Source organism: Hydra vulgaris, chromosome 01 (genome assembly GCF_038396675.1).
Source record: "Hydra vulgaris chromosome 01, alternate assembly HydraT2T_AEP".
NCBI lineage: Eukaryota > Metazoa > Cnidaria > Hydrozoa > Anthoathecata > Hydridae > Hydra > Hydra vulgaris.
Window position 1 is genome coordinate 8,527,217 of NC_088920.1, and position 26,971 is coordinate 8,554,187.

Here is a 26,971-nt window from a genome sequence, read left to right on the forward strand (position 1 = left end):
ATGAGCTTTGGAGATGCCTTAGTTCCACTAATTAACCCAATTAAATTGGTAACTAAGTTGTAAGAATTAACTTCTTATGCAATATACATAAATATACATAAAAAAAGAATTAACTCCTTGGAAGCGGAAGCGATTGCTCTCAAGTACTGACCACAGAAAAAATATTTAGTTGCAAAAAACTGGACAGATTTTTTGCAACTGAATATTATTTCTGTGGTCAAATTTACATTTACATAAAAAATACATAGTTTTTAAATAAAAAATAAGAATATACTAATAAAATCTGTAATATAAAACAAACTTTTAAAATATTGACAATTTAAAAAAATATATTTAAAACATTTATATTAGTAAACAAATAATTATATTAGTAAAAGATTTACACCTTTGCAGATGTGGCTCTGAGAATGAGCCGTAGTATCAATATAATAGTTCGTTTGATAAAATATTTTTTTGTTTTACGAACATACACAAACTTTAATGTTCTCAAAATGACTAAAAAATTTGGCCTGTTTTTCGCAACTTAATATCATTTCTGTGGTCAGTACATAAGAGCAATCGCTCCTGCTTCCGACCAAGCCTGCCTAATGTGCATACATTTATTGATGTTACAATTTTACTTCCACAACAAATTAATAACATTTTTATCACTTTATCTAACCTTTACAGTTTTTTTTATTATTAAAACTTTCCTATTCTTTTGGAAATTAAGATTTAATTAAAAATTTTTAAGTTCAAAAATTGAATAAAGAATCTTTGTAAGAAAACCTTTGTGAAAATTGGACACTTTTGTGACCATAAAGCATAAAACTATTGAAATAAATACTTTATTTTATGTTTTAGTTGGAGTTGTAATGGTAAAAAGATTTTAACATCTTCAGCTGATTGGAATGTTGGGTTATGGGATGTCTTGTCAGGTGATTGTGAAGTGCGTTATTGCTTTCCTTTGGCTGTTCAAAAAGTACAATTTTATCCACGTGACAAATAAGATTTTTAACCATTTTCAATTTTTAAACTCTTGCATTACGTTATAATTGTTATAATTTAATTTTTTAAAAGATTATCAATTCTATAAACTTTGACTAGTGCTTTTTTTGGAAAAAAAACTCATTTAAATCAAACTAAAATAAACCAAGTGATTCGTTATTTTAAACTAAAATAAACCAATCGTTATTTGTTAAAATAAAATAAACCAATCGTTATTCATTAAATTGATATAAACTAATCATTATTCGTTTAACTAAAATAAACCAATCAGATTTGTTAATTTTTTGTTATAACTAATAATCTTTTTAGTTTTTTAAATAATTGAAAAATTTGTTTAAAATTTAAAAAATAAGTTTTTTGTGAAAATTTTTTCTTTTTCTTTTTAATGAACCATTTTTTATCAGAATTGTTTTATTTAAAACTAAAACAATCCATTTATTTAACTGTTTAATATAAAAATTTACAATAATATTTTATAAGCTCATATAAATAAGGTTAGGTGTCACTCATATAGTTAAAAACTAGTCAATGGAACAACACCTAAAAAAAAAACAAAAAACAATAAAAACAAAAAAAAAACTATAAATAAAATTTAGAAAGATTTTAAAATAAGATTAAAAGAAAAAAAAATAAAGAAAAAATAAATTAAAAAAAAGGAAAGAAAGGAAAATAAAGCACTAATAAATGAATATGATATTAATAATTGCAATAATAGTATAATAATAATAATACTAATAATCTGTATATAAAGTGATTTCCTGCGTGGACTCTTCTACAGCTTGTGGCTCGGACAACATATCTGTTATTGTCTTGCAAAAGTGTTCTCCGGAGTCTTGTTTTCCAGCCTGCTGGAAAGCAGCATCTCTTATCCCTATCTTCAAAAATTCTGGAGAGCGATCTGATTCGTCTAACTACCGTCCCATAAGTCTTCTTCCTATTATAAGCAAGGTTTTTGAATTTTTAATTAACAAACACCTAATTTCTCATCTTGAATCTAATAACTTACTTTCTGACCAATGATCAATATGGATTTCGATCTTCTCGTTCTACAGCTGATTTGCTAACAGTAATAACTGATAGGTTTTATTGTGCATTAGATAAAGGTGGAGAGGTTAAGGCCATTGCTCTTGACATTTCAAATGCTTTTGATAAAGTTTGGAATGCTGGTCTCCTCCATAAACTTTCTTCTTATGGTGTATCTGGCAACATCTTTAAGATTATTGAATCCCTCCTTTCCGATTGTAGTATAAAACTTGTCCTCCATAGACAGCACTCTTTTTCTTATTCTATAATTTCAGGGGTTCCTCAAGGTTCTATCCTTGGCCCTATATTCTTTTTAATTTACATTAACGATCTTCCAGATATTCTCACATCTAAGATGGCATTGTTTGCTGATGATACTACCATTTATTCTTGTTGCGATAAGAAGCCAACAATCTCTGATTGCTTGGAGGGGGCATTTGAGCTTGAAAAGGATCTCACTTCTGTTACAGCATGGGGCTCACAGTGGCTGGTGAACTTCAATACAGATAAAACTCAATTTTTTTCAGCCAATCGTTATCGCAATAACTTAGATCTTCCTATATTTATGAACGGTGATGTACTCGATGAGTCACCTACTCTTCATCTTCTAGGATTAACTCTTACTTCCAATCTTTCTTGGAAACCATATATCAAATCGGTTGCAAAATTAGCATCTGCTAAGGTTGCATCTCTTTATCGAGCTCGTCACTTTCTTACTTTGGATTCTATTCTCTATCTCTATAAATCTCATATCCGGCCTTGTATGGAATACTGTTGCCATATCTGGGGCGGATCTTATAATGATGCCCTTTCTCTTTTAGACAAGTTGCAAAAACATATTGTTAACATAGTTGGACCTGCTCTTGCAGCCAACCTCCAACCATTATCACATCGTCGTAATGTTGCTTCTCTTTCTCTTTTCTACAAATACTATAATGGGCACTGCTCTAACGAGCTAGCATCTCTTGTGCCATCTACTAAAATTCATTCTCGTGTTACTCGTCATTCAATTAAGTGTCATCCTTTTTCTGTGACTGTTCCTAAGTGCTCCAAAAACGCTTATTCGTCTAGTTTTTTTCCTCAAACATCAGCTCTTTGGAGTTCGCTTCCTTCATATTGCTTTCCTGATTCATACAATTTGCAATCCTTTAAGTTATCCTTCAATCGTTATCTTGCTCTACAATTTTCATCTTTTCTCCTTCAGTAACTTCCAACTTTAATTAGTGGCTGCTTGCAGCCTTGTTGGAAGGAAGCAAAGATGTTTTAAAAAAAATGTTTTAAATAAATACAATATATATAAAGTATATGTATTGTATTTAATTTACATATATTATAAAAAGTAGAAAAAAAGCAAAATATAGAATTAAACTCAAATAAAAACAATTAAAAAAAAAAAAAATTTATTTTGCCAATTTCATTTATTTATAATTTTGATTTGGAAATGCTAATTACATGAGTTTTTAATTGAGTTTGTGTTTAGGAATTTAGAGCTAATTTACTTGTAATTGTTCTTGATCAAATGTATTAGATGCCTGATTACTGTATGTACTACTTCAGTACTGCTTCTACTTCAGTACTACTACTCTTGCTACTTAAGTACTACTACGTCGCTCTTTTTTATGTATTTACTAGATTCTATGGAATCTTATTTCAAAATATTCTTAAAATATATTTTAAAAGTCTCAGTATGATTACCACTAAATGTTTTGATATTATGAATTTGTATTTTAAAAGTATTTTTTTTTAAATAAACTACAATCTTGCCTACAAACAAATTATTGCAAAGATTTTGCAAACAAATTAAATTCATACACAATAAATAATTTTGATTTTCGGTTCAACCAATTTTGTCTAAGAAAATATATTCATCTTCAAAAAAGGGTTTTATTATGAATTATTTCTCTATTGTTAACTACACTTTATAATCTTTCTGATATTTTTTTATTTTTTTCTATTAGAAAAATTTTAATTTCAACTTTTTTTAGATTTTTAATTTCATTTTAAATTTTTTCAAGTTAGTCAATAAAAATTCATTTTCTTTTTTAAGTTTCATTTTTGTAAGTGAAAATTGCAGGTGTAAATTTCTTTTTTGTTGTTGTTTTTCCTACTTGAAATCATTGTTAAAATGTTTTGAAAACAGTGTCATTAATGCTTGCTTGTAAGTTTCAATTGTCAAATGATGATATCCGAACATATTTTAATTGAAATCAGTTTAGATCATTTCTGTAAAAAATGTTTTCAAAGTTTAAAAATATAAATGAATTTTTCTATTAATAAATCCTTTTTAGGATTTAGGGCTTTTTTGTATTTAAGACTATGGTATTTATTTATTATAATTTAAATGTTTAAATATCTTAACATGTCTTTCAAGCAGTTTGAAAATTGAAGTTATTTAAATAATATTAGTTATTATATTATATTAATTAAATTTTATTAAATTTTTAAAACCACTGGACACTGCTACAAAAGTTTGAACAACAGTTAAATAACAGTTAATAAAAGAATAATCTGCATACAGAAGAAATCCTAAATGATTCAAAAAGGAATTAACAAAAGAATGTCCATTAAGAAAGATTTTTATTCTTAATAGAATAGTCACTGTATGGAGTCTTCTTCCTCCATCTTTTGTGCTATCTGTATCAGTGAAAGATGAGTATATTAAAAGCAAACATAGAGTCACCAGCTTATTACATACTCTCCGTTTTTTTTTTTTTTTTTTTTTTTTGCAACATCACCTCCAGCAATCCTGCGAGCAACCAATTTTTGAGTTGAAGTGGCTGGAAGACAAAAGATGAAGTAAATAATTTAGCATTATGATTAACATTATGAACATTTGAATTTTTGTCATAAATTATTTTAGTTGTTATTTTGTTAAATTTCTGCAATAAATAGTTATTGTTTAAATAATAGTTTCAAATAAATTAGAAGTATTAAAATAATTTAGAATGAATTGAATCTAAAAGCTAAATGAATTGAAACCTGAAAAAAAAATATTTTTTTTACAATTAATTCAAAGTTTTTTTTAAACAATTTTGTTTGAAAAATTCATTGTTTTAATACAACAATTGTTAAAGTAGTTATCCATTCTTTATCCATTCCTTATCCATTCTTGGTACCAGCAATTTTTATCCATTCATTACACCAGCAATTTTTGCTATTAAGTTTCTACAAGCTGGAGTATTTACTTTATAAGAAATTTAGTCAACTTAAAAATCTAAAGTTAACTAATAACTATCTTATTTGAAAAGTTCGAAAAGTTAACATAAACAAAATGCTTTAAAGGCACCATGTTTTATAGACACCATTTTAAAGACACTATTTTTTATATATATTTATTAAAGACACCATTTTTTATTTACAAAGAAATATCATTAATAAAAATAAGTAAACATAAACAAAAGAAAAACACTCCACCGGAAGTTTATTTTTCTGCATTAAATTAAATTTTTAAGCTAAAATGATGATTTTTTTTAAACTAAAAAACAAAAGTTAACAAAAAAAAGATTTTTTTTTTTTTTTTTTTGTCAACTTAACCTAATTTTTGTTATCTAAACCCTAAGAAGTTACAACATTTAAATCCATGTTTTTTATAAATGTTTTATTTACATAAGCAAATCATGTCTAAAAAATTTTATTTGTGGCAGATACTTTGCTTGGTAATTAAGAAGTTCCAAGTTTGCTCCTCACCACGTCCCTGGTAGCACCACTCTTAACTTGTTTCTTCTCCATGACTGTAGTGGCCTTTATGGCCTTGAAGAGGTGAATTAACAAAACTAAAAAAGAAAAGAAAATTCCATTGACACCAGCAATGTGAAAATGCAAAAACTCTAACACTAAGACTACAATCAAAAAGACATAGCAGTGGAAAAAAAAATCAAAAAGACATAGCAAGTGAAGAGTGTAAAATCTGTATAGTAAACAAACTTATACATGGAGATATAATATTATCTACAATACCAATTTTTAAACAGGATAGACCAATTTGTAGAAAGACCAGTTTAGAGTATGTATCCATTGGGTATTAGTTGCCAAAGTTCTACTACATTTGACAAAAACTTCAATTGTTTTAATTAAAACATAAACACCAAATAAGAGCAAATACTAACCTCAAAATGAAGACTGTCACGAAGAGGCAAAATTAAGAAGACCTAATTTCTTTGCTATTATTTATTGTTATCCTAAGTTCTTTGCTGATTACTGTTTGTTTTGTTTTTTTTTTCATCCTCTGATTTTCATTATTTTCTTGCTTAGTCCTATTCATTGTTGTTTCAATGAAATACTTATTTATTCATTCATTTTTGTATTTAAAAGATCAATTTCAATAATACCCATGCGTTTAAAAAAATAATTTTGATTCTTATTGTAAAAGCTCGATCAAAAAAAGTTATAAAAAAAGTTGATCAGATTCTTTTAGTGAAGCCTTATGGATAACAATAGTGTAATAAAAGTGTATAGCAAAATAGTTACAAGTCATGTGAAACAATTTACGTTTGTAATTTTGAGTTTAAAAGACTAAAGTACTAAACAGCTTTAGTATTGAACATTTTGCAAAACCCATGCAAGTGTAAAAAAATTATATATCTATAATGTATGTAACTCATTTAATGTAATATTTGTTAATGTTATATAATATTATATTACAACTACTATTTTGTTAATAAATAGTTTTATTTTTATGATATAATTTTTTTAAATTTGTGTTAAATCAATTTAAATTTTGACCATTTAGGATTTGGGGATTTTGAATATGAGATCTTGGAATTTTTAACATTTCACGGATAGCATTTAAACGGTACCAGTGCATTTTAATTGTATGCTTTACTTCTAAAATTTTCATTGATGCTAAAATATATTTATTTTCGAATGAGATAATGCCTTGTCACTGAAAATATGAACTTTTGTAATATCGTCTGATAGAAGCTCGATAATTTTATTTATTTTTAAAACAACAGATAATTTTTTATGGTCGCTTGAATCAGAAACTAGCGCAAAAGATTTAACTTGATGATGCCAAACTGCACATATAAAAATAGAAATGTGATTTTGACCCAAATACTGCTTGCGTTTCGTTTTGGTAAAAACAAGAATAATTTTCTACCCAGTCAACTTGAATAACAGCCTTATTTGAATCTTTTTGAATCGCTGGTTCTATATTTAATTTAAATAAGGATGATTGACTACTTTTGACATTACTATGAATAATAAACTTTGCACGCATTTCTTTAACATGTGATAATAAAACTGCAATTGTTCCTTCTTTGTTAACCTTTGCTTTTTTAATATACAATTTTGCTTTAGGTTTCTGCCACTGGTTCCACAAAATGTTTAACTCAAATTGTTCGAACTGAAGTAATAATTTATCAAAAAGACTATAAGCCATACATTCCTTGCAAACAGCATTTTTCGCAAATAAAATTCAGAATCATTAAGTTTCCCGTTTTAATTGTAGAGAGTACATTTGAACCCTGCGAAAGTGGTCTCATTTTAAGATTTAATTTAATATCTGTATGGTTTAGTTTAAACTCTTCGAAAGCTTCTTTTAGCGTATATAACATGTGTCGGATTTGAACACACACCTTTCTGTCTCATATCATTACAGAAGTATAATCTGCTGTTCTGGGGTAAAGTTGACTAATTTCATAGTCGCAATAAAAAATTTTAATAAGCACAAATTCTTTCTCTCTGAGATTGTTTCTTAATTTTTAAATTGAGTAAGTTAATGGTTGAGTTTCATTGAGTACACAACACTGCAGTTCCTTTTTCTGAACAGGACTTTTGGGAAGATAGCGATTCAATTTTTTCATATACCTTTCTTTAACTTGCACATTTGCAAATGATTGGTGATTTGATTCTACAGATGAAGATCTGTCTTTTTGCAGCAGTCGAGATTTTCTCATTCTTTCAAGTTTTTGTTCTTTCAGCTAATCTTTTGAAAATCTTTTTTCCACCTTTGTCTTTGAAGTCTAGCATTTTCTTTAGCTTTGCATTTTTTTTCGTCATGATATCTACTCGTATAATTCCTTTAATTCAGTGCTTTTCTATTTTTTTATCTTCTTCGCTGTAATAAAAAAAGTAAACTGCAAATAAATTTTAAGTATAAATGCAATTAGATTTTAAAATAATTTAAGTCACCTTTTTTATTTTCATTAGATGCACAAGCAACTGCTTCCTGGAATGATTCCATATTTTTAAATTGACTATATGACTATGTTTTAAAGTTTAAATAATTTCTAATTGAATATGTTTTGCAAAATATTTAAAAATTAAATGTTGATGCTTTAAAATATTAAACCAGCTTTGTGGTTGACCCATTTAAAAACTAATTGCTAAAATTTTGGATTGCTACAAGGTATTTAAAAAATAATGATATTTCAACACTTTTTCTTAAATCGAATTATACGCTTTTCCTCTTATTTTAAAATCTATAAATAGCTTGTTCTATTTATTTTTTTATTCTTTCATTATTTTTTTAAGACACTAAAGAATATATACTAATTGTTGAAAGGAAAAAAATTCCTAATTGTGATTTTCTAAAAGGAGATTTATTTTATTTACCATGTGGAACTCTACATATATGTTTCTATAAGAACACTTTATGAGATATATTATAAGCTTTTTTTTTCTTTTTTTTGATAGTTTAATATTTCTGGCTCTATAGGTTATTGCAATGTTTTTTTTCTATTAAAAGACATAGTAGAATAGTTTAAGCAATTTTTAACAACTGGGTGCTTTTCCTAGCAGATTTAGACTGAGTATTTTCATTGTGATTCTACCACCACTAGGGTGGTTACCATCCAAAGTCTGTGAGCTTTTTCTTCTCTTACTCAAGAGTTTTTTTTCCTTTTTGATTAGTTTGACCAGGGCTAAGAAACCTCACTAACCCCAAGTATGTATAAATATATATAAATATATTCTTTTTTTTTTTTCATCATTTGAAATTAAAAAAGCTTGAACGTTTTAACATAAGGATTGACATAATATCTGTAATATATATCTTTATGATGAACTATAATTTACTATAAAACATTTAAATACCCCAAAAAAGATTCATTATATATACTTTTATTTTTTAATATCATTTTTATGAATCAATCTATATTATAAATCAAATGTTACAATCTTGCTGCAAGTATATCAATCTGCTATACTGTTGTATTTATTCTAATCTAAATAAGTAGAACTGTTTTAGTGCGAACAAAATATTCAAGCTTCATTTGATAAAAGAGGAGATTACATATTTACTGGAAATGCATAAGGAAAGGTATTTAAATAAGTTTTAAAATGCTATTTATTATTTTCAAAAAATAAAAGAAACAAATTTGAGAGTATTATGTGTTATTTTGCAATTACTAAGTTTTCTACTCAGTTTATCATGGCTTTATTGCTATGTGAATCTTTGCTTTTTTTTTCAGAACAAGCTGTCTGTATCTGTATACAGGGATTATCTTTTTCCAGATATTTCCAGTATTCCGGATTTCTCTTAAATTTTATTTTTTTCAGATATCTAAATAGTTTTCAGAAAATACAAGTTAAAAATATTTTTATCATCAAATAATTAAGTGTAAAGGTTCATCAAATACTCTATGTTCTATTTAGTTAGATTAAACATTATTTGTACATGTACAACTATTTTTTTTCTTATTTGTACGCATATATTTAAATTTTTTTTTTTTTTAAAGTTTAATTCAGTTTAATAATTTGTCATATAAATAATTTCAATTTATAAACTCTATTTAAATAAATATTGAAATACTTTCTTTGTATATTAAAGAATGCTTGATAAAACCTAAACCCTCAGTAGATGTATGTACACTTTACTGTGTCTATCTATATTTAAATCAGTTGATGTATGCGCACTCCACTGTTACTACTCCAGTGGGCATGGTTCAAAAGACGTCTTTTTTTAGTTCCAGTTCCCATTAAGACTGAATAACAGTCAGTTTATGTACCGATTGATGCACTTATTCTATGAAACTTTGCAAAAAAATATAGGGTCATTCCATGCCAAGTGGTGCAAAGGTCCCTTATGGACCATCTCAGATTTTATTGAAATTTTTTGATTTTGTACATATATATGTTAAAAGCATGTTTTGAAAATTTTAGATCAATATCTAATATGGTTCTTGAGAAAACGCTATTTAAGTAGTGGGCTATTTTGCATAAAATTTCACTCTACAAGAAAAAAGGGTTTTTTCATCATTTTTAACAGCCAATAACTTTTGAACAAGTTAGTTTTATACTTCAATTATTATAAGTTAGCAAGTGTGCTGTGGATACTTTAAAAAAAGAAAAAAATATTATTTCTGGCATCTTAACTTTTTCCATAATGGCGGGCTAAAGTTGATTTTTTTGTTTTAAGAATAAGTTTTTTTGTGATTTTAAAGACCTTAATCTTAAAAACTAGTTACAAAGTTAATACAAATCAAATTGCCTGCTGATCTACATGTGGTGGATAAACATTTTTAAAAAAATCAGTTGATTAAAGAGCTGCATTCAAAAGTTATAGGTCTCCAAAATGAGTCAGATCGAGATTTTCGTAAAATTGATCTGTGATGCAAAGCATCTGTTACCTAAGATAGCACTTTTTTTTTTTTATAAAATTTTTTATACGCATCAATTAAAGACTGTTAATTAATAAAAACCAAAAAAATTAATGGGCGCTTATTTATAACCCCCAAAAGGTAGTCTCTAAAAGTCAGGTAAATTTTCCATAAAAAATTATTACTTTTTAAAAGTTTAGTTATTGTTTCATTTAATTCTATATTACTAGTATGTCAATCTAAAAAGTACTAATAAAACCAAATAAATTGTTGTATTTTAGAACTAATTAATAATAAGTAATATGCCTGAGCTTTCTATTTGCTGTATTGGTAAAGCATTAATTGAACAGTGCTATCTATCTAATAAAAGTAAACGCTACCAAGAACTGTCTAAACTAAACCAAGAGCTTATTTCTTTGAGAAGCAAAATAAATCCCATAGATTTTATTTGTAGCTATCACGAGAAAGTTTACTTGTCGAGGTATGAGAATGAACATCGCAGGTATTGTTGTAATCCGTTGAACAAGCACGCAAAAAATGTGAAAAGTAAGTTTTAATATTTAATATCTTATTTTAATAAAAATACCTTAATAACACTAAATAAATAAAAAAAAAATATTTAATAATTATTTCCGTTATTTTTTAGATTCTCTTAGAGTTATCAGTCTTTCATATGCCAAAGATTTTGGTTTAATACCTGGTCAAAAAATTTGCACTAGTTGCAGAAAAGTTCTGAATTGCAAACATAATACAAAAGAAAATGAACTCCAAGAAAAAGAAATTTATGTTGACAACCATACATTAAAAGAAGATCTTAATTCAAGTATTGCAAGTTTTGGATGCTCACCTCTAAAACTTGTTTCAAAAAAAGATAGAGTTGCATATGGAAAGCGTAAAATTGATAGCGTAAGAGCTCATACACAAAAGGCTGTTGCCAATGTGCTAGGTTTAGAAATAGCTGCACTTTGTGGAATTGAATCACCCTCAAAAAAATGTTTGAAAAAAACAAACACAGATTTAGACAATATTATGACTCAAATTAAGTCAAAATTTGAAAAAACATTGTCAAATTCTGAAAAAATCACACTCTTACACTCACTCCAGACAGTTGGTCAATAGAGAAAACTCAGAAGTTTTTTTTTACTTCAAAAAGATCTGTAGTACAAGCCAGAAAATTAAGTAAAAAAAGTGGAATACTATCAAAACCTTCTCCAAAATCGGGTAGAAAACTAAGCGAAGATGTAATTACAGAGGTTGTTCATTTCTACGAATGCGATAAATATTCAAGGGTTTGTCCAGGAAAAAAAGAGTTTGTTTCAGTTAAAGTAGATAGTAAAAAGCAACATATCCAAAAGCGCCTTCTACTAGTCAATATGAAAGAGCTACATATTGAGTTTAAAAAGAAATATAATTATCTTAAAGTTGGATTTTCAAAATTTTGTGAGCTAAGGCCCAAGTGGTGCATTCCTGTGGGTGGTGCTTCTGGTCTGCATGCAGTTTGTGTTTGCCAGTACCATCAAAATGTAAAGCTCCTTGTACAGAAAATTCCTGGAATTTCTGATTACAAAATCTTATTAAAATTAATGGTTTGTAGCATTGAAAATAGAGATTGTATGCTGCATAGCTGCGATAAATGTCCTGCTAAAAAGGTTTTGTCAGACTACATTGACACTTTGTTTACAGAAAAAGAAATTAGTGAAGTTAACTTTTATCAATGGCAAAAATCAAATTACCAATGTACTTTAGTACCAGCAACTCTACCTTTAGATGAATTTATTGAAATGGTTTATGAACAGTTAGATAGTTTACGAGTGCATCATTTTATATCAAAAAGTCAAGCCACCTACTACCAACATTTGAAAACTAATTTAAAAGAAAATCAAGCTTTGGTTCTTCTTGACTTTGCAGAAAACTATAGTTTTCTAATACAGGATGCAGTGCAAGGTTTTCACTGGAATAACAGCCAAGCAACTGTGCACCCCTTTGTTGCGTATTTTATAAAAGATGGAAAACTTGATAGTCAAAGTTATTGTGTTATATCAGATCATCTGAAACATGGAACAGATGCTGTTCATTGCTTTATCGGTAATGTTATTGATAAACTTAAACAATTACAAACATTTGAACACATTATCTATTTTAGTGATGGAGCTGCATCACAATATAAAAATTACAAAAATCTTATCAACTTATGCTACCATAAACACGATTTTGACATGACTGCAGAGTGGCACTTTTTTGCAACATCGCATGGTAAAAGCCCTTGTGATGGTGTTGGTGGAACAGTGAAACGTCTTGTTGCACGAGCCAGTCTACAATCACTAAATGATCCTATTGACACACCAAGCAAAATGTACAGCTGGTGTGTTCAACACGTCAAAGGAATATCTTTTTTTTTTTGTTGACAAAGTTTCAATAGAAACACATACTACAAACTTCAATTTGGAAGAGAGATATCGTTCTTGTTCGACAATACCTGGGACACGAAACCACCACAGTTTTATCCCAATGTCACTTACCTCAATAAAAGTAAGAAGAGTCTCATTTGATATTATTTGCACTAATGTGGATTTTTCTACTTGCAGAATTTATATTAATAAAATTTCCAGTTACTCACCAGAAGAATATGTGGCCTGCGTTTACGATGCTCAATGGTATTTAGGAAATATTCTTAGTATTTCAGAAGAGCATCAAGATCTTAATATGAAATTCATGAAAAAGTCTTTATGTAACAAGTTTACGTGGCCATGCAGAGATGATCTTTGTTGGGTACCTCTAATGCATATTTTATGCAAAGTGCAATCTCTTAAAGTCCAGTCAAACAGTGGAAGATTTTATAGTATTGACTTAAAAGAAATCAATGAGATTATTTTATTATTTGAGAAATTTAACTTTTTGTAAATTTTATTATTTTTGTTTATTTTCTTAAAAACATTTTGTTTGTTTTTCATTAAAAAAATTATTGTATTATAAAGAGGGGAGGGGACAGAGGGGAGGGGACTTTATCTATTGGGATTTAAAAGTTCTTTATCTAAAGGGATTAAAAGGCTTTAAGCATTGATATTTTTTAATTGATATTTCATAATAAATAACATTATATAATTCAATGCATTTATTTATTATGTCAATTTCAGAATTTTATGGAAAATTTACCTGACTTTTAGAGACTACCTTTTGGGGGTTATAAATAAGCGCCCATTAATTTTTTTGGTTTTTATTAATTAACAGTCTTTAATTGATGCGTATAAAAAATTTTATAAAAAAAAAAATGTGTTATCTTAGGTAACAGATGCTTTGCATCACAGATCAATTTTACGAAAATCTCGATCTGACTCATTTTGGAGACCTATAACTTTTGAATGCAGCTCTTTAATCAACTGATTTTTTTAAAAATGTTTATCCACCACATGTAGATCAGCAGGCAATTTGATTTGTATTAACTTTGTAACTAGTTTTTAAGATTAAGGTCTTTAAAATCACAAAAAAACTTATTCTTAAAACAAAAAAATCAACTTTAGCCCGCCATTATGGAAAAAGTTAAGATGCCAGAAATAATATTTTTTTCTTTTTTTAAAGTATCCACAGCACACTTGCTATCTTATAATAATTGAAGTATAAAACTAACTTGTTCAAAAGTTATTGGCTGTTAAAAATGATGAAAAAACCCTTTTTTCTTGTAGAGTGAAATTTTATGCAAAATAGCCCACTACTTAAATAGCGTTTTCTCAAGAACCATATTAGATATTGATCTAAAATTTTCAAAACATGCTTTTAACATATATATGTACAAAATCAAAAAATTTCAATAAAATCTGAGATGGTCCATAAGGGACCTTTGCACCACTTGGCATGGAATGACCCTATAAACAACAATAATAAAAAAAAATTAAAACTACTTTAAAATAAAACTTTAAAAAAAAACAAGTTAACTTGAAAAATGTTAAATTGTAATCTTGCCAGACGCGCCTCTTAAATATATCATTGCAACATCCACAGCGCTACACTGCTGTTTTATCTATTTAAAAAATTAACATATTTAACGTTTTCGTGTGTAAATAATGTTGATCAATCCGAGTTCAATCCCCACCATGTCCATGGTAGTACCGCGCTCAATTTGTTTCACCGCGCAACGGCCCTGTTCATGTTTCAGAGTTATAGAGTTGAGAGAGGGTTATAACCACAATTAAGTAGCCTCCTTGTCTGTAGTGGTCTTCTTGGCCTTGGGGAGGTGAATTAACAAAAAAAAAAAAAAAAAAAAAAAAAGGTTGAAGTATTAACACAAATTGTTATCTGGAACTTTCCAGATAGCAATTTGTGTTAATACTTCAAAACTTATTATTCTAAACTCAACTTTTAAATGATTTTATTTGAGAGTCTGTAAAATCATTCTAAAAATTTTATTTAATACTACTCTGCTTTTCTGAGTTGCGTCTGTTTAAAATGATTCAACTTTATTATGATTTTACAGACACAACATTTTGATTAATTTTATTTGAGTGTCTGTAAAATTATTCAAAAGATTCAACTTAATTCTATTACTACTCTTTTCTAATTCATTTCTTGTGTCTTTACAAAAAAGCAGAACTAAAGAAATGAAGAAAAATATATAACAATAAAAAGTATAATGCATCATAGTTTGTATGAAATTTTTTTTGTCATATTTTTTTGGATATATGTAGAATTGCATTGTACAAAATATGTGTCAAACTGATATTGAAAATTAATTTTTTAATGGATTTTGAATATATTTTGTTTTTTATTATAGATAACTGTTATTGAAACAAATACACTACAGGTTTGTTTGATCTTTATACTAATCAATAAAACTAATCGGACAAACTAATTCAACAAACTATGCTTGTTGGTTTGCTGGAATAATTTGTCTGATTAATTATTTATTTTCTATATATATATGTACATATTATATATATATATATATATATATATATATATATATATATATATATATATATATATATATATATATATATATATATATATATATATATAGATATATAGATATACATATATATATATATATAGATATATATATATATATATATATATATATATATATATATATATATATATATATATAATTTTTAATAATTTTTGAACAATATAATAAAATTATTTTTTTGCTGTTTTGTTAACTTTCTTGGTAGTTGTTAGGTAATATTGTATCTATAGGAACAAAATAATGAATATTTTGTATTTTTTTTATAGATTAAAACTTCATATAGAATAAGCACAGCTACAAATGCAAATACTGCAATAAAATCAATTGAATTTCCAAGATGAGGAAAGTAAGTACTAATTACATAATTAATATAATTAAGTTAGTACAAATTATTATTTTAATTATTTTCGGTACAATCATATAATATTTGTGTATTTAAATTAAATATAAAAGTTAAATATAATTTGTTTATACTTCTTTAATAATTAGCAACTCATGTTAAGACATTCATGTGATATTTAAATGTTTAATTGTATTGAGACAATACTATTTTTATCCCTGTTATGTTATATCTCTGTTATGTTTTATCCCTGTTACGTTTTATCTCTGTTATGTTTTAATAATATTTTTTTTTATTTAAGTGTATATCACATTTTACTTATGTGTATTTTTAACCAATTTTGATTGAATTTTAAACCTATGTGAATGTTTTTCATCATTATTTAAGTGTCCTTGATTTTGTGCTTAGAAAATTCGAATTTTTTATCTTAACTTTGTTTTTGTAATTGAGGCTTCTTTGTTTCTATCTTTACTTTTTACATCCAAATGTTTTGTATAAAACCTCTGTAATCGTTTCTGGTAATTTTTAACTTCATCAGTTTTTATTTATTTTTATATTTCAGTTTTATCTATTTTATGACTAATCAGATTTTTATATTGTATTCACCAAGGAAAAGGAGCTATTGCAGTCAAGATGGCATTTTTTTAAATTGTTGTTACTACTTTTTCTTAATTTTAATTAATATAAAATATAATTTTCTTAACTTAAAAAAAATCTTAGTTGCAGTTGTACTTATATTAATTAATATAGCACAGATACAGAAGAGTGTAAATACATCAACCAAGGGTTTTCATTTAGGCAGGAAAATTAAAAAAAAAAAAAAAAAAAAGTTTTTTATATTTTTCTGGTCTTGCTTTTTAGGTATTAAATAAATAGTATAGAAAAACTTTCTGACTATCATGCAAGTGTATAAGTATATATATTTACATACACCCAATATATACCCACACCTTTAGTTAATGTAGTAACACTCCTTTCACGTTCTCCCTATTTAATCAATCAATGTATGTGCTAAAGTCCCATAGCTGCCTATTTCAGTATGACATTATTGGTGTGTAGCTAATGCTGCATTGATACATTTATTATTTATTTATTCATACATTGATACATGATATATTAAGAAAATATTAATTTAGTCTATAGCTGACAAAAAGAAATAAGCTTAACTGAAAATAATAAGCTTAACTTAACTTAACTTAACAAAAAATAATAACTTAACTAAGGGTTATTTTGCAAAAAATTTTATGTTTTTTTTAGCATTCTTTTTCATCTTTCTCTGATAATTTTAAGTTGTTACTTAGAACGGTCTCAAAAAAAATGATCTTGTTTTTACCTGCTATCTCTTAAAACATATTGGCAATAGTGTTATATCCTAATCAATATAGGTAGAAAGAGATATGCACTTTGATAGATAGAAAGTGATATACACTGATCTGATCATTGATGGAGTGTTTATATGTTGTTTAGCTCATTTTTGGTAAACTCCCAAGATTGTGTAATCCGTGTATTTGATGGAGATGCTGTAATTTTCTGTAAAGATGGGCAGGAGCCTGAGCCTACACAAAAACTCCAAGATCTTGTTAAGAGGTAATTTTCTTGTTAACAGGTAATTTGTGACACATCATTTAAATTTTAAACCTTAACTTGATCTGATGTGCATTTTTTTTTTTTTTCAATTTAGTAATATTGTTTTTCAAACTATTGTTAAATTTTATAAAAATAAAAAATCATTCTAATATTGTGAATTTAAAAATCTTCTACTTGAACAAAAATAACAAAAATACAAAAAAAGAAAATTAAAATAAAAATAACTAACAAAATAAAATGCTAAACATTTTATATTTAAATTATAAAGTATATTTTAGTTTGTTATCTGTAATCAATTACTATTTTAAAATTTAGCTATGGTGCAAATCACACTTTAATCTTGTTTCAGAACATTGTGGAAATAATGTGCTTTTTCTGATGGAGAGTTTATTGTAGCAGGTAAGATATCGTCTAATGGACAGGTAAGATATTGCCTTGATTGACTACTTCTGTAAATATGAGTTAATATATTCGAAGATTTCACATATATTTAAACTTTTTAAAATATTTTATAAATTACAGTGTTGTTTAATCAACCAATAGGAATTGTCCAGTTATACTTTACTATCAGGGTATATATATATATATATATATATATATATATATATATATATATATATATATATATATATATATATATATATATATATATATATATATATCATCATAATCATTAACTTCATCATTGATTTAGCCTCCCTTGATTTATCCCCTATGCTGTTTCTCTAGTATAAAATCTCAAGAATCTGCATTCTTAAACTAAGGTTTTTTCACACCGTTATGAACTCTTCATGTTTTCTTATATTTATCTCTACCTTTTTCTCCTAAAGCTGCTAGCTCTCTACATGCTATTTATATCATCTGCATCCACAATGCTCTTAATCTTTTCTGAGGAACCGCATCTAATACACTCAATAGTCTCAATCTCTATCTAAGAATATGACTTTGTGTTCATGTGTGTGTGTATGTATGTGTTGTGTTTATATTCACTTTTAGGATTTCTAAATTTTTTTCTTAAGATAAATTGTGTTGAGCTTCTAGGTTGACAACAAGTAAAATATATTTTTAGTTTACATAGTAATAAATTAAGTTCTGTCTATAAATAAGGAGAGAGCTGATTGCGACATAAGCCTTAAGGTGAATTTGTGTGTGCAGTCTATGTTAATTACCTAAAAATAGGATATCAAAATAGACTGCAAAGACGACTAAATTTAAAAGTACAATAAATATTATAGTAATTGGTCTTGACATGTTTCATAGGATCATCAAGACAACATGCTTTGTATATTTGGGAAAGATGTATTGGCAGTTTAGTGAAAATCTTATGTGGAACCATTGGAGAGTTGCTTGTAAATGCCTTTTTTTTTATTTGTATTAAGTTGTTAAATTATTTGAATAATAGAATGATTTTAAATGATTTGACACAAACTATCAATGTATTATGGTAACATCAGTAATCCTAACAATGTTTTTGTTTTTATATATTTTTTATTACCTTTAAATTTTTTTCTGTTTGTTTATTTACTTTTTATTATACAAATTCATTACTATCAAGTCTTTCATGTTTTCAAAGACTTTAATTAAGTATTTTTCCATATATTCCATGTTGGTTGTTACGCTGCTGAACAGATTGTGATTAAAAGATGGTTCAAAAGCGAGTCAGAACATTTCTGCTTTTCTACTTTTTGTGTCTTTTTACAAAAAGTAGAAAAGCAGAAATGTTCTGAGCTAAATAGCTGACTAATCAGCAACACAAGAAGAAATCTTTGTTATTTTAAACTGTATCACTTATAAATAATTTTTATTTCAAAATAACGTAAAAAATATTAGTTTGATTATTAGCATTGGGAACAAACTTAAATTTTTGAAAAAAAAGAAAGTAAAAAACAGTAAAAGAAAAACTTAAAGAGTGGCAGAACAGTTATCACTATAAGATTTTGCTTAAAACAAGTTTTATTGTGATAAATGGGTTTTAGTTTAACTATTCAAGCATGGAAATATGAAAGTTGTGTAATCATTTTAATATTTAAAACTGAGACACTATTTTTTAAAAAAAGTGTTAGGTCTTTATTAAAAAACTATTATAGTTCGAGTCCAAACATAAAAATCAAAAGTTCTGTGGTTTTATGGCTTTTCGATATCTTTTGTTATAATTTTATTTAAATACATGTTTTTAAAATCTTTTTAAATAATTGTCAATCAGCTTTAGTGTGAATTTTTTTTTGTTTTTTTTTTTAAACATCTTCGCTTCCAACAAGGCTGCAAGCAACCACTAATTAAAGATGGAAGTTACTGGAAGAGAAAAGATAAAGATTGTAGAGCAAGATAACAATTGACAGACGACTTAAAGGATTGCAAATTATATGAATCAGGAAAGCAAGATGAAAGAAGCAAATTCCTAAGAACTGATGTTCGAGGAAAAAAACTAGATGAATAAGCGTTTTTGGAACACGAGAATAAATTTCAGTAGATGGCACAAGAGACGCTAGCTCTTTAGAGAAGTGCCCATTATAGAATTTGTAGAAAAGAGAAAGAGAAGCAACATTACGACGATGTGATAATGGTTGGAGGTTGGTTGAAAGAGCAGATCCACTCTATTGTAAACTATGTTTACAATGCGTTTTTGCACCTTGTCTAAAAGAGAAAGGGCATCAATAGAAGATCCACCCCAGATATGGTAGACATTTATAGAGATAGAGAATAGAAATCCATAGTAAGAAAGTATCGAGCTTGATAAAGAAATGCAACCTTAGCAGATGCTAATTTTGCAACTGATTTGATATATGGTTTCCAAGAAAGATCGGAAGTAAGAGTTAATCCTAGAAGATGAAGAGTAGATGACTCATCAAGTATATCACCGTTCATAAATATAGGAAGATCTAACTTATTGCAATAACGATTGGCTGAAAAAAAATTGTCTTTTATCTGTATTGAAGTTCACCAGCCACTGTGAGCCCCATGCTGTCGCAGAAGTGAGATCCTTTTCAAGCTCAAATGCCCCCTCCAAGCAATCAGAGAGTGTTGGCTTCTTATCACAACAAAAATGAATTGTCATCAGCAAACAATGCCATCTTAGATGTGAGAATATCTGGAAGATCGTTAATGTAAATTAAAAAGAATATAGGGTCAAGGATAGAACCTTGAGGAACCCCTGAAATTATAGAATAAGAAAAAGAGTGCTGTCTATGGAGGACAAGTTTTATACTACAATCGGAAAGGAGGGATTCAATAATCTTAAAGATGTTGCCAGATACACCATAAGAAGAAAGTTTATGGAGGAGACCAGCATTCCAAACTTTATCAAAAGCATTTGAAATGTCAAGAGCAATGGCCTTAACCTCTCCACCTTTATCTAATGCACAATAAAACCTATCAGTTATTACTGTTAGCAAATCAGCTGTAGAACGAGAAGATCGAAATCCATATTGATCATTGGTCAGAAAGTAAGTTATTAGATTCAAGATGAGAAATTAGGTGTTTGTTAATTAAAAATTCAAAAACCTTGCTTATAATAGGAAGAAGACTTATGGGACGGTAGTTAGACGAATCAGATCGCTCTCCAGAATTTTTGAAGATAAGGATAACAGATGCCGCTTTCCAGCAGGCTGAAAAACAAGACTCAGATAAGCACTTGTTGAATAGTTTTGAGAGTATACACGACAGCTCCGGAGAACACTTCTGTTAGACAATAACAGGTATTTTGTCCGGGCCACAATCTGTAGAAGAATCTAGTCAGGAAATCACTTTAGATACAGAAGCTGGAGTGATATGAATGTCAAGCAATGGATCAACCTGTTTGTTGTCAATAATATGTAGAACGCAACTAGTGGAATTAAGAGATAATATTGATGAAAAGTTTTTAGCAAACAATTCAGCTTTGTCTTTAGGTGAGGTGACGAAGTCTTAACTATACAAGAGAGGTGGAATTAAAGATTTTCCCTTATTATTAATACTATTAAAGATTCTCCAGAAGTCACGAGAGCCTAATTTTTGAGATGAAATACAAGATTTCATGACCTGAGAATAGCCGGCTTTGGTGTTAGACAAAACCTTTTTACAATGGTTTCTTGCAGTAATTAACAGACATCTGTTTTCTAGAGAATTGTTTTGCTGATAGATATAGAAGTTACGGTTTCGATTGGCAATTGCAGCAGCACAGTGGCAATTGCACAGTGGCAACAGCACAGTGGCAATTGCAGCAGCACAGTGGCAATTGAAGCAGCACAGGAAAACCATGGAGGAGGGTGAGGCTTGACCTGGAATTGTTGAGAGGGAACAAAAGATTCCATGCCAGCTTGAATCCAGCTTGAAGTGTGGAGAAACTGAGCACTGACTTGGATCAGAAACAAGACATAAGTCGAGTGGAGAAAGTAAATGATTCGGGTTGTCTGTAAAGCGAGTTGGAAAGTTGATTATTTGAGTTAGGGTTTGAGGCAAAGGTTGTGGGCTTTAATGCCTGCAGAATCACTGACACTAGACCCAAGCCATTCAGAGTGGTGAGCCTTAAAGTCACCAACAAAAACTATATTAGCTGATGGATAAAGAGTGAGGGCTTGATCAATAAGATCAGAAATAACATCAAAAAGAGTGCAGTTTTGAGATGAAGGAGAGCGATATATAACAAAGAGAAAGGCGATAGAGTAAAGTGGTGCTAAACGAAGGCACGTGAAAGAATAGTCTTTGGATTCAAACCTAGTTTCACAACAAAGGGGTGAATTTTTACAAATTAAATGCCCAGGCCAAGCATATGACTATTGGATTCTTATAATGAAATAAAGGAAGATAATCATCAACACTAAGATCGCAAGATAAGACAGCTGAACTCAAAATAGTCTCACGAAAAGCAAGTAGGTCTGGTGAACTTTGCAAGAGATAAGACTCAACAGAAGAAAAGTTACTTCGATTATTAGTGAATGATAGGTTTAGAGAACTTGGTGATGATGGTTTTTTGTGTTTTATAGTTTTTGGTACTTTATTCATTTTTAAATTTGTTTAAGAACATGATTCAAAGCATAGATAGTACTCAGAACACTGTTTAATAGCCCAAGCAATTGCCTCATTACTATTAATAAACCCTAAGCCATAACAAAGGGCTCGAAATGTGACCTCCGCAATGTATTAATAATACATCTGTGCCAGCCTAATAGATGAAAAAGGGGTGCGGGGGTGGTCAACAGATAGAATCTGTTTACTCCTTAAGTCTTTGACTATGAGGCCTTCTACAAAACAGTAGCCAGATGCATTTAACATCTCTAGCCTTTACTCAGCCAAAAGCCTCAAGGCAGGGGGTGTTTTAAGTCGGAGTTGGCATCTCCTAGCCTTTGCCTAAAAAGGCGTATCCTACAAGGCAGCAGGACATGAAGCAGATTGTACTGGGTTACATGTTATCAGTAGCATGATAACTTGACCTGACATAATAGTTTATCAAGTGAGTCAATTTCTTAACTAATTTTTCTGAATTTGTGGACTGCATCATCAAAACTAAAAGATTATAAAATATAAAGAGCTGGTATTTATTTTCAAGGGTTTAAAGAGTTTATTTATAATAGCACATGGTTGACTTGCTTATGGTTGACTTGCTTATGGATAATCACCATTTTTAAGGTGCCATCGTTATTGGGCATTCTTTACAGCATTATACAAACTTTATTAAAAAATGTCTTTAATAACTTTCTTTAGACATTAGCATTAAACACCATCTTTATCAGTGTTAGAAATCAGATAATCATTGACCAGGATAATTATATTAACAATTTCATCAACATCATGTTTCAAATCTAAATGACTGATGATGACTGTCAATCTAAATATATAATTTTGTTTGCACTTTTTTTTTCGTTTTTTTTCGTTTTTTTTCGTTTTGCAATTTTTACAGCTGTTTAAGTTATTTAAGTTCATGATATATTTAAATATTTAAATATACTATTTGCAAATTTTAGTGGCATCCAATTAGACCAATAATATTTTCTGTTGCAAATGGACTTGTTATAATATAGTCACAAACTCATGTAGTAAATTAAATTAAATTTTTCTTTAAATTTTTTTATTTTCTTTTTTATTTAAAAAAAAGTTTAATTTTTTTTTTTCAAGAGAATAATAATTTTTTTTTATTAAAATTTATGAATAATTTAAATTGAAGTTTATAAATAATTTTTAAATTTTTGTATAAATAACCTTTATTGATTTTACTTTAATAAAATACTGATTTTTATTTATTTTATTGTTTTTAGGAAAATTGGTTTGCATTTGCTCCTGATTTCAAAGAACTTTATGAAAATATTGAATACAGAAAGTGAATTTGATCTCACAGATGAAGATAAGGAAGAATTGAATAATCTAAATAATGAACAACATGAAGAAGTTGAGGTTTGTTCAAGTAATTGTTACTGTGTTCAGAATATTTATTACTGTGCTGAAATTGGTGAAATTAAAAAGTTAGTTATGTTAAAAAAAGTTTAATATTTGCTTCTTTGTTGTTCTCTGCCAGTGGACTAATAATCAAAAATCATAACAAATTCATGAGGGTGGTGCTTTGACAATTTTCTTTATTTAAAAGTTGTGGAAAAAAGTTGCCTTTTATAAATAAGTTTATTTATAAAAAAATTATAAAAATGTTAAAATTATGCAAAACAAAACTCTCATTAAAAAAAGTTTTTTTTTTCAATACTTATAATCAATTTGAAAAAATGTTTTTAAATACTTTTAAAAATTCAGTATAAACATTTTGTTTTTGTTTTTATCGTTTAGTTAAGTTACTATATGTTTTTTACTACCAACTGTCATGCATCATTGATTTTGGCCAACACCTTTTTAATTGCGTTCAAATTTACATCACTCATAGTAACCAAAAAAAATAGAAAGTAACATAATAATAGAAATCAAATAAATAAAAGGAAGTTAATTTCTTTTTTTCTATATAAATAATGTGGAAATTGTGCCTTTGTGATGGTGTAGCCCTTGTTTTAGTAAGTGAGGGAATACCTATACCAGACATGTCAAAGTGGTGGCCCACGGGCCACATGCGGCCCGCAAGATTTTTATAGGTGGCTCTAAACGTTTTTATCATTTTATTACATATGGCGGCCCGCAGATATGCATTTCAAAAATGTAAAAAACAACTAGTTTTCTGAACTCCTGTATAAAAAAGGACAGTAATAATAAATTAATTTTCTAACTTTTTATTAAAATTGAATCTCTGAAATTAAAGCCATAAAAAATTATTTAAAAATTATCACGATATTATGGCGCTTTTGGAGTAATTGTTTAGCTTTATGTGAACAAAGATTTAAGCAAAATCTCTCAAATTTTTATTTACATAAAGCTGAGCAGTTTACTCCAAAAACGCTGAGTAGTTGCTCAGCTTTACATGAACAAAAATTTGATCGAAATTGGTTAAATTTTTATTATCGTAAAGCTGAACAATTACTGCAAAAACGCTGAAGAAAGACAAATGGTTTTTTTATTCACCCGACCTAATAGATCAGTCGTTATCTTTTTGTTGTTGTTTAACATTGAGTTATTTTTGTTTTTTATTGTCACTAAAATCAAAATGTCTCATTTAAAACCAAGTGCAAGCAGAAAACGTAAAATTGAAGATAAAAAAAATTTTGGGTCAAAATGGGAAGTGCTTTACTTTTTTACAAGCATTAATGAAAGTATTATTTGTCTGATTTGTCAACAAAAAGTTAGTGTGCCGAAAGAATTTAATAACAAGAGGCACTATAAAACATATCAGGAAAAATTTTATCAAAAAGATAAAAGGACAGACAAATTAAATGAACTAAAAGCCAAACTAAAAAAGCAACGAAATATTTTTCATTCCGTGAACAAATCAAATGAACTCGTAGTCAAAGCAAGTTATAATCTGGCACATATAATTGCATCTCATTCCATACCTCTCACTGATGGTGAATTTATCAAAAACTGCCTAATTGAAACTCCCTGCTTTGCCCTGAAAAAATAAAAGATTTTAACAACATAAGTTTTTCAAGAAATACAGTTGCTGAGCGTGTAAATGACATAGCAATAGATTTGAGAAGTCAGGTCACAAAAATCTGTAAGGGTGTTCAGGCCTTTTCAATTGCTGTTGATGAAAGTACGGATGTCAAAGATGTCTGTTTTTATCAGCGGTTGCAATTTCAAATATGAAATTACAGAAGAGCTTCTGAAGTTGATTCCAATGCATGGTATAACAACAAGTGTAGACATTTTTTTGGAGATTGAATAAATACTAGACAAGTATAAACTTTCAATTACTAAACTTGTGTCAATAGATGGAGCACACGCTATGACTGAGCACACAGATGGAGCTTGCATATGATTGAGCATACATATTGAGCACCCGCTATGATTGGTTCAAAGAAGGGTCTTGTTTGTATGAGAAAATTGGCAAAAAAGAAAATAATTTTTATTGTATCATTCACCAAGAAGTATTATGCGGAAAAACAATTGATCTGGATTATGTAATTAAAAGAATAACATCTGTTGTCAACTTTATAAGAGCAAGAAGACTAAATCATTGTCAGTTTGTTTCATTGTTGAATGAAAATGTCAGTGAATATGAGGATTTACCATATTACACTGATGGTTGATGGTTATCATGTCACAAAGTACTCAAAGCATTCAATTTATTTTATTATTTTGTTGTGTGAAATAAATAATGTAAATAAAATTGTGTGAAATAATTTAATGTAAAATTAAACTTCTGTAGTTTTTTTAATAATATTGCAATGATTTGATAGATTTTAAATATAATTATAATCTTGTTTACTTCACATCAAATCTTAGCAAAAGGACAGTTTGGGTTAAAGAGTAACACTTCATTCATCAGAAAAATAAGTATTAGCTTAAGTGGCTCTTACAACATTTCCTTAGGCTAAAGAGGCCCCCATACCAAATTGAGCTTGACATGCCTGACCTATACGGTAATATCTCTATGTAAACCTTTTACAAACAAAACAAACTTCTCTGGAAATATCTAGGTATCTAATTTACCATGTCTCTAGAAATACAATGCTAAACTTGTTTATCTACAAAGTTTCTCAGGTTTTTTGTATTGTATTTAAAGGGTTTAAATGAGTATAATGACAATTTCAAAAAAATAAATCATGCAAGAGTATATATATATTTTTGTTTTTGCTGAAAATTTAATGTTAAAATTAACTAAATATTTAATTGTTAAATATATTAATGTTAAAAACCAAAGGACCTTAGAATTTACATTTTTTAGATGATGTCATATCAATAGACAAACCTGTATATTACAGCAGTGATGACGATGATGATGAAGACAGTTTACTTTATTTACCTGTTGCACCAGATATTGATGAACCAGAAAGTGATTTGTTGCCAGGTTTTTTTTTTATCATCAATGTTAGATTTTCATTATTTAATTTGTGATGTGTTTTATACCCTAGTAATTTATATGCAGCTTGTATGTCTATTATTAGGAGGTGAGCAGTTGACATCAATGAAAAGGAGTTCAATTTCAGACTTACCTGAGATAAATGAGCCTTTTTTGAAGAAAGCCAAAGT

At 28.0% G+C, this 26,971-nt stretch overlaps 1 protein-coding gene and 1 pseudogene across 1 annotated transcript; both read left to right on the forward strand.

The window, feature by feature from the left end:
• Positions 1–26,755, forward strand: LOC136074051 (retinoblastoma-binding protein 5 homolog; annotated as a pseudogene).
• LOC136075086 (uncharacterized) lies at positions 10,640–13,528 on the forward strand. The gene is made up of 2 exons (XM_065787328.1): positions 10,640–11,096; positions 11,197–13,528. Exon 2 carries the CDS (start codon positions 11,924–11,926, stop codon positions 12,953–12,955), a length of 1,032 nt encoding a protein of 343 aa, XP_065643400.1. The 5' UTR covers positions 10,640–11,096; positions 11,197–11,923; the 3' UTR covers positions 12,956–13,528.
• Positions 26,756–26,971: the final 216 nt, after the last annotated feature.

Bases quoted from the DNA above. Each gene is read 5' to 3' on its own strand.
- LOC136075086 (XM_065787328.1), top strand. From the start codon at position 11,924: ATGAAAGAGCTACATATTGAGTTTAAAAAGAAATATAATTATCTTAAA.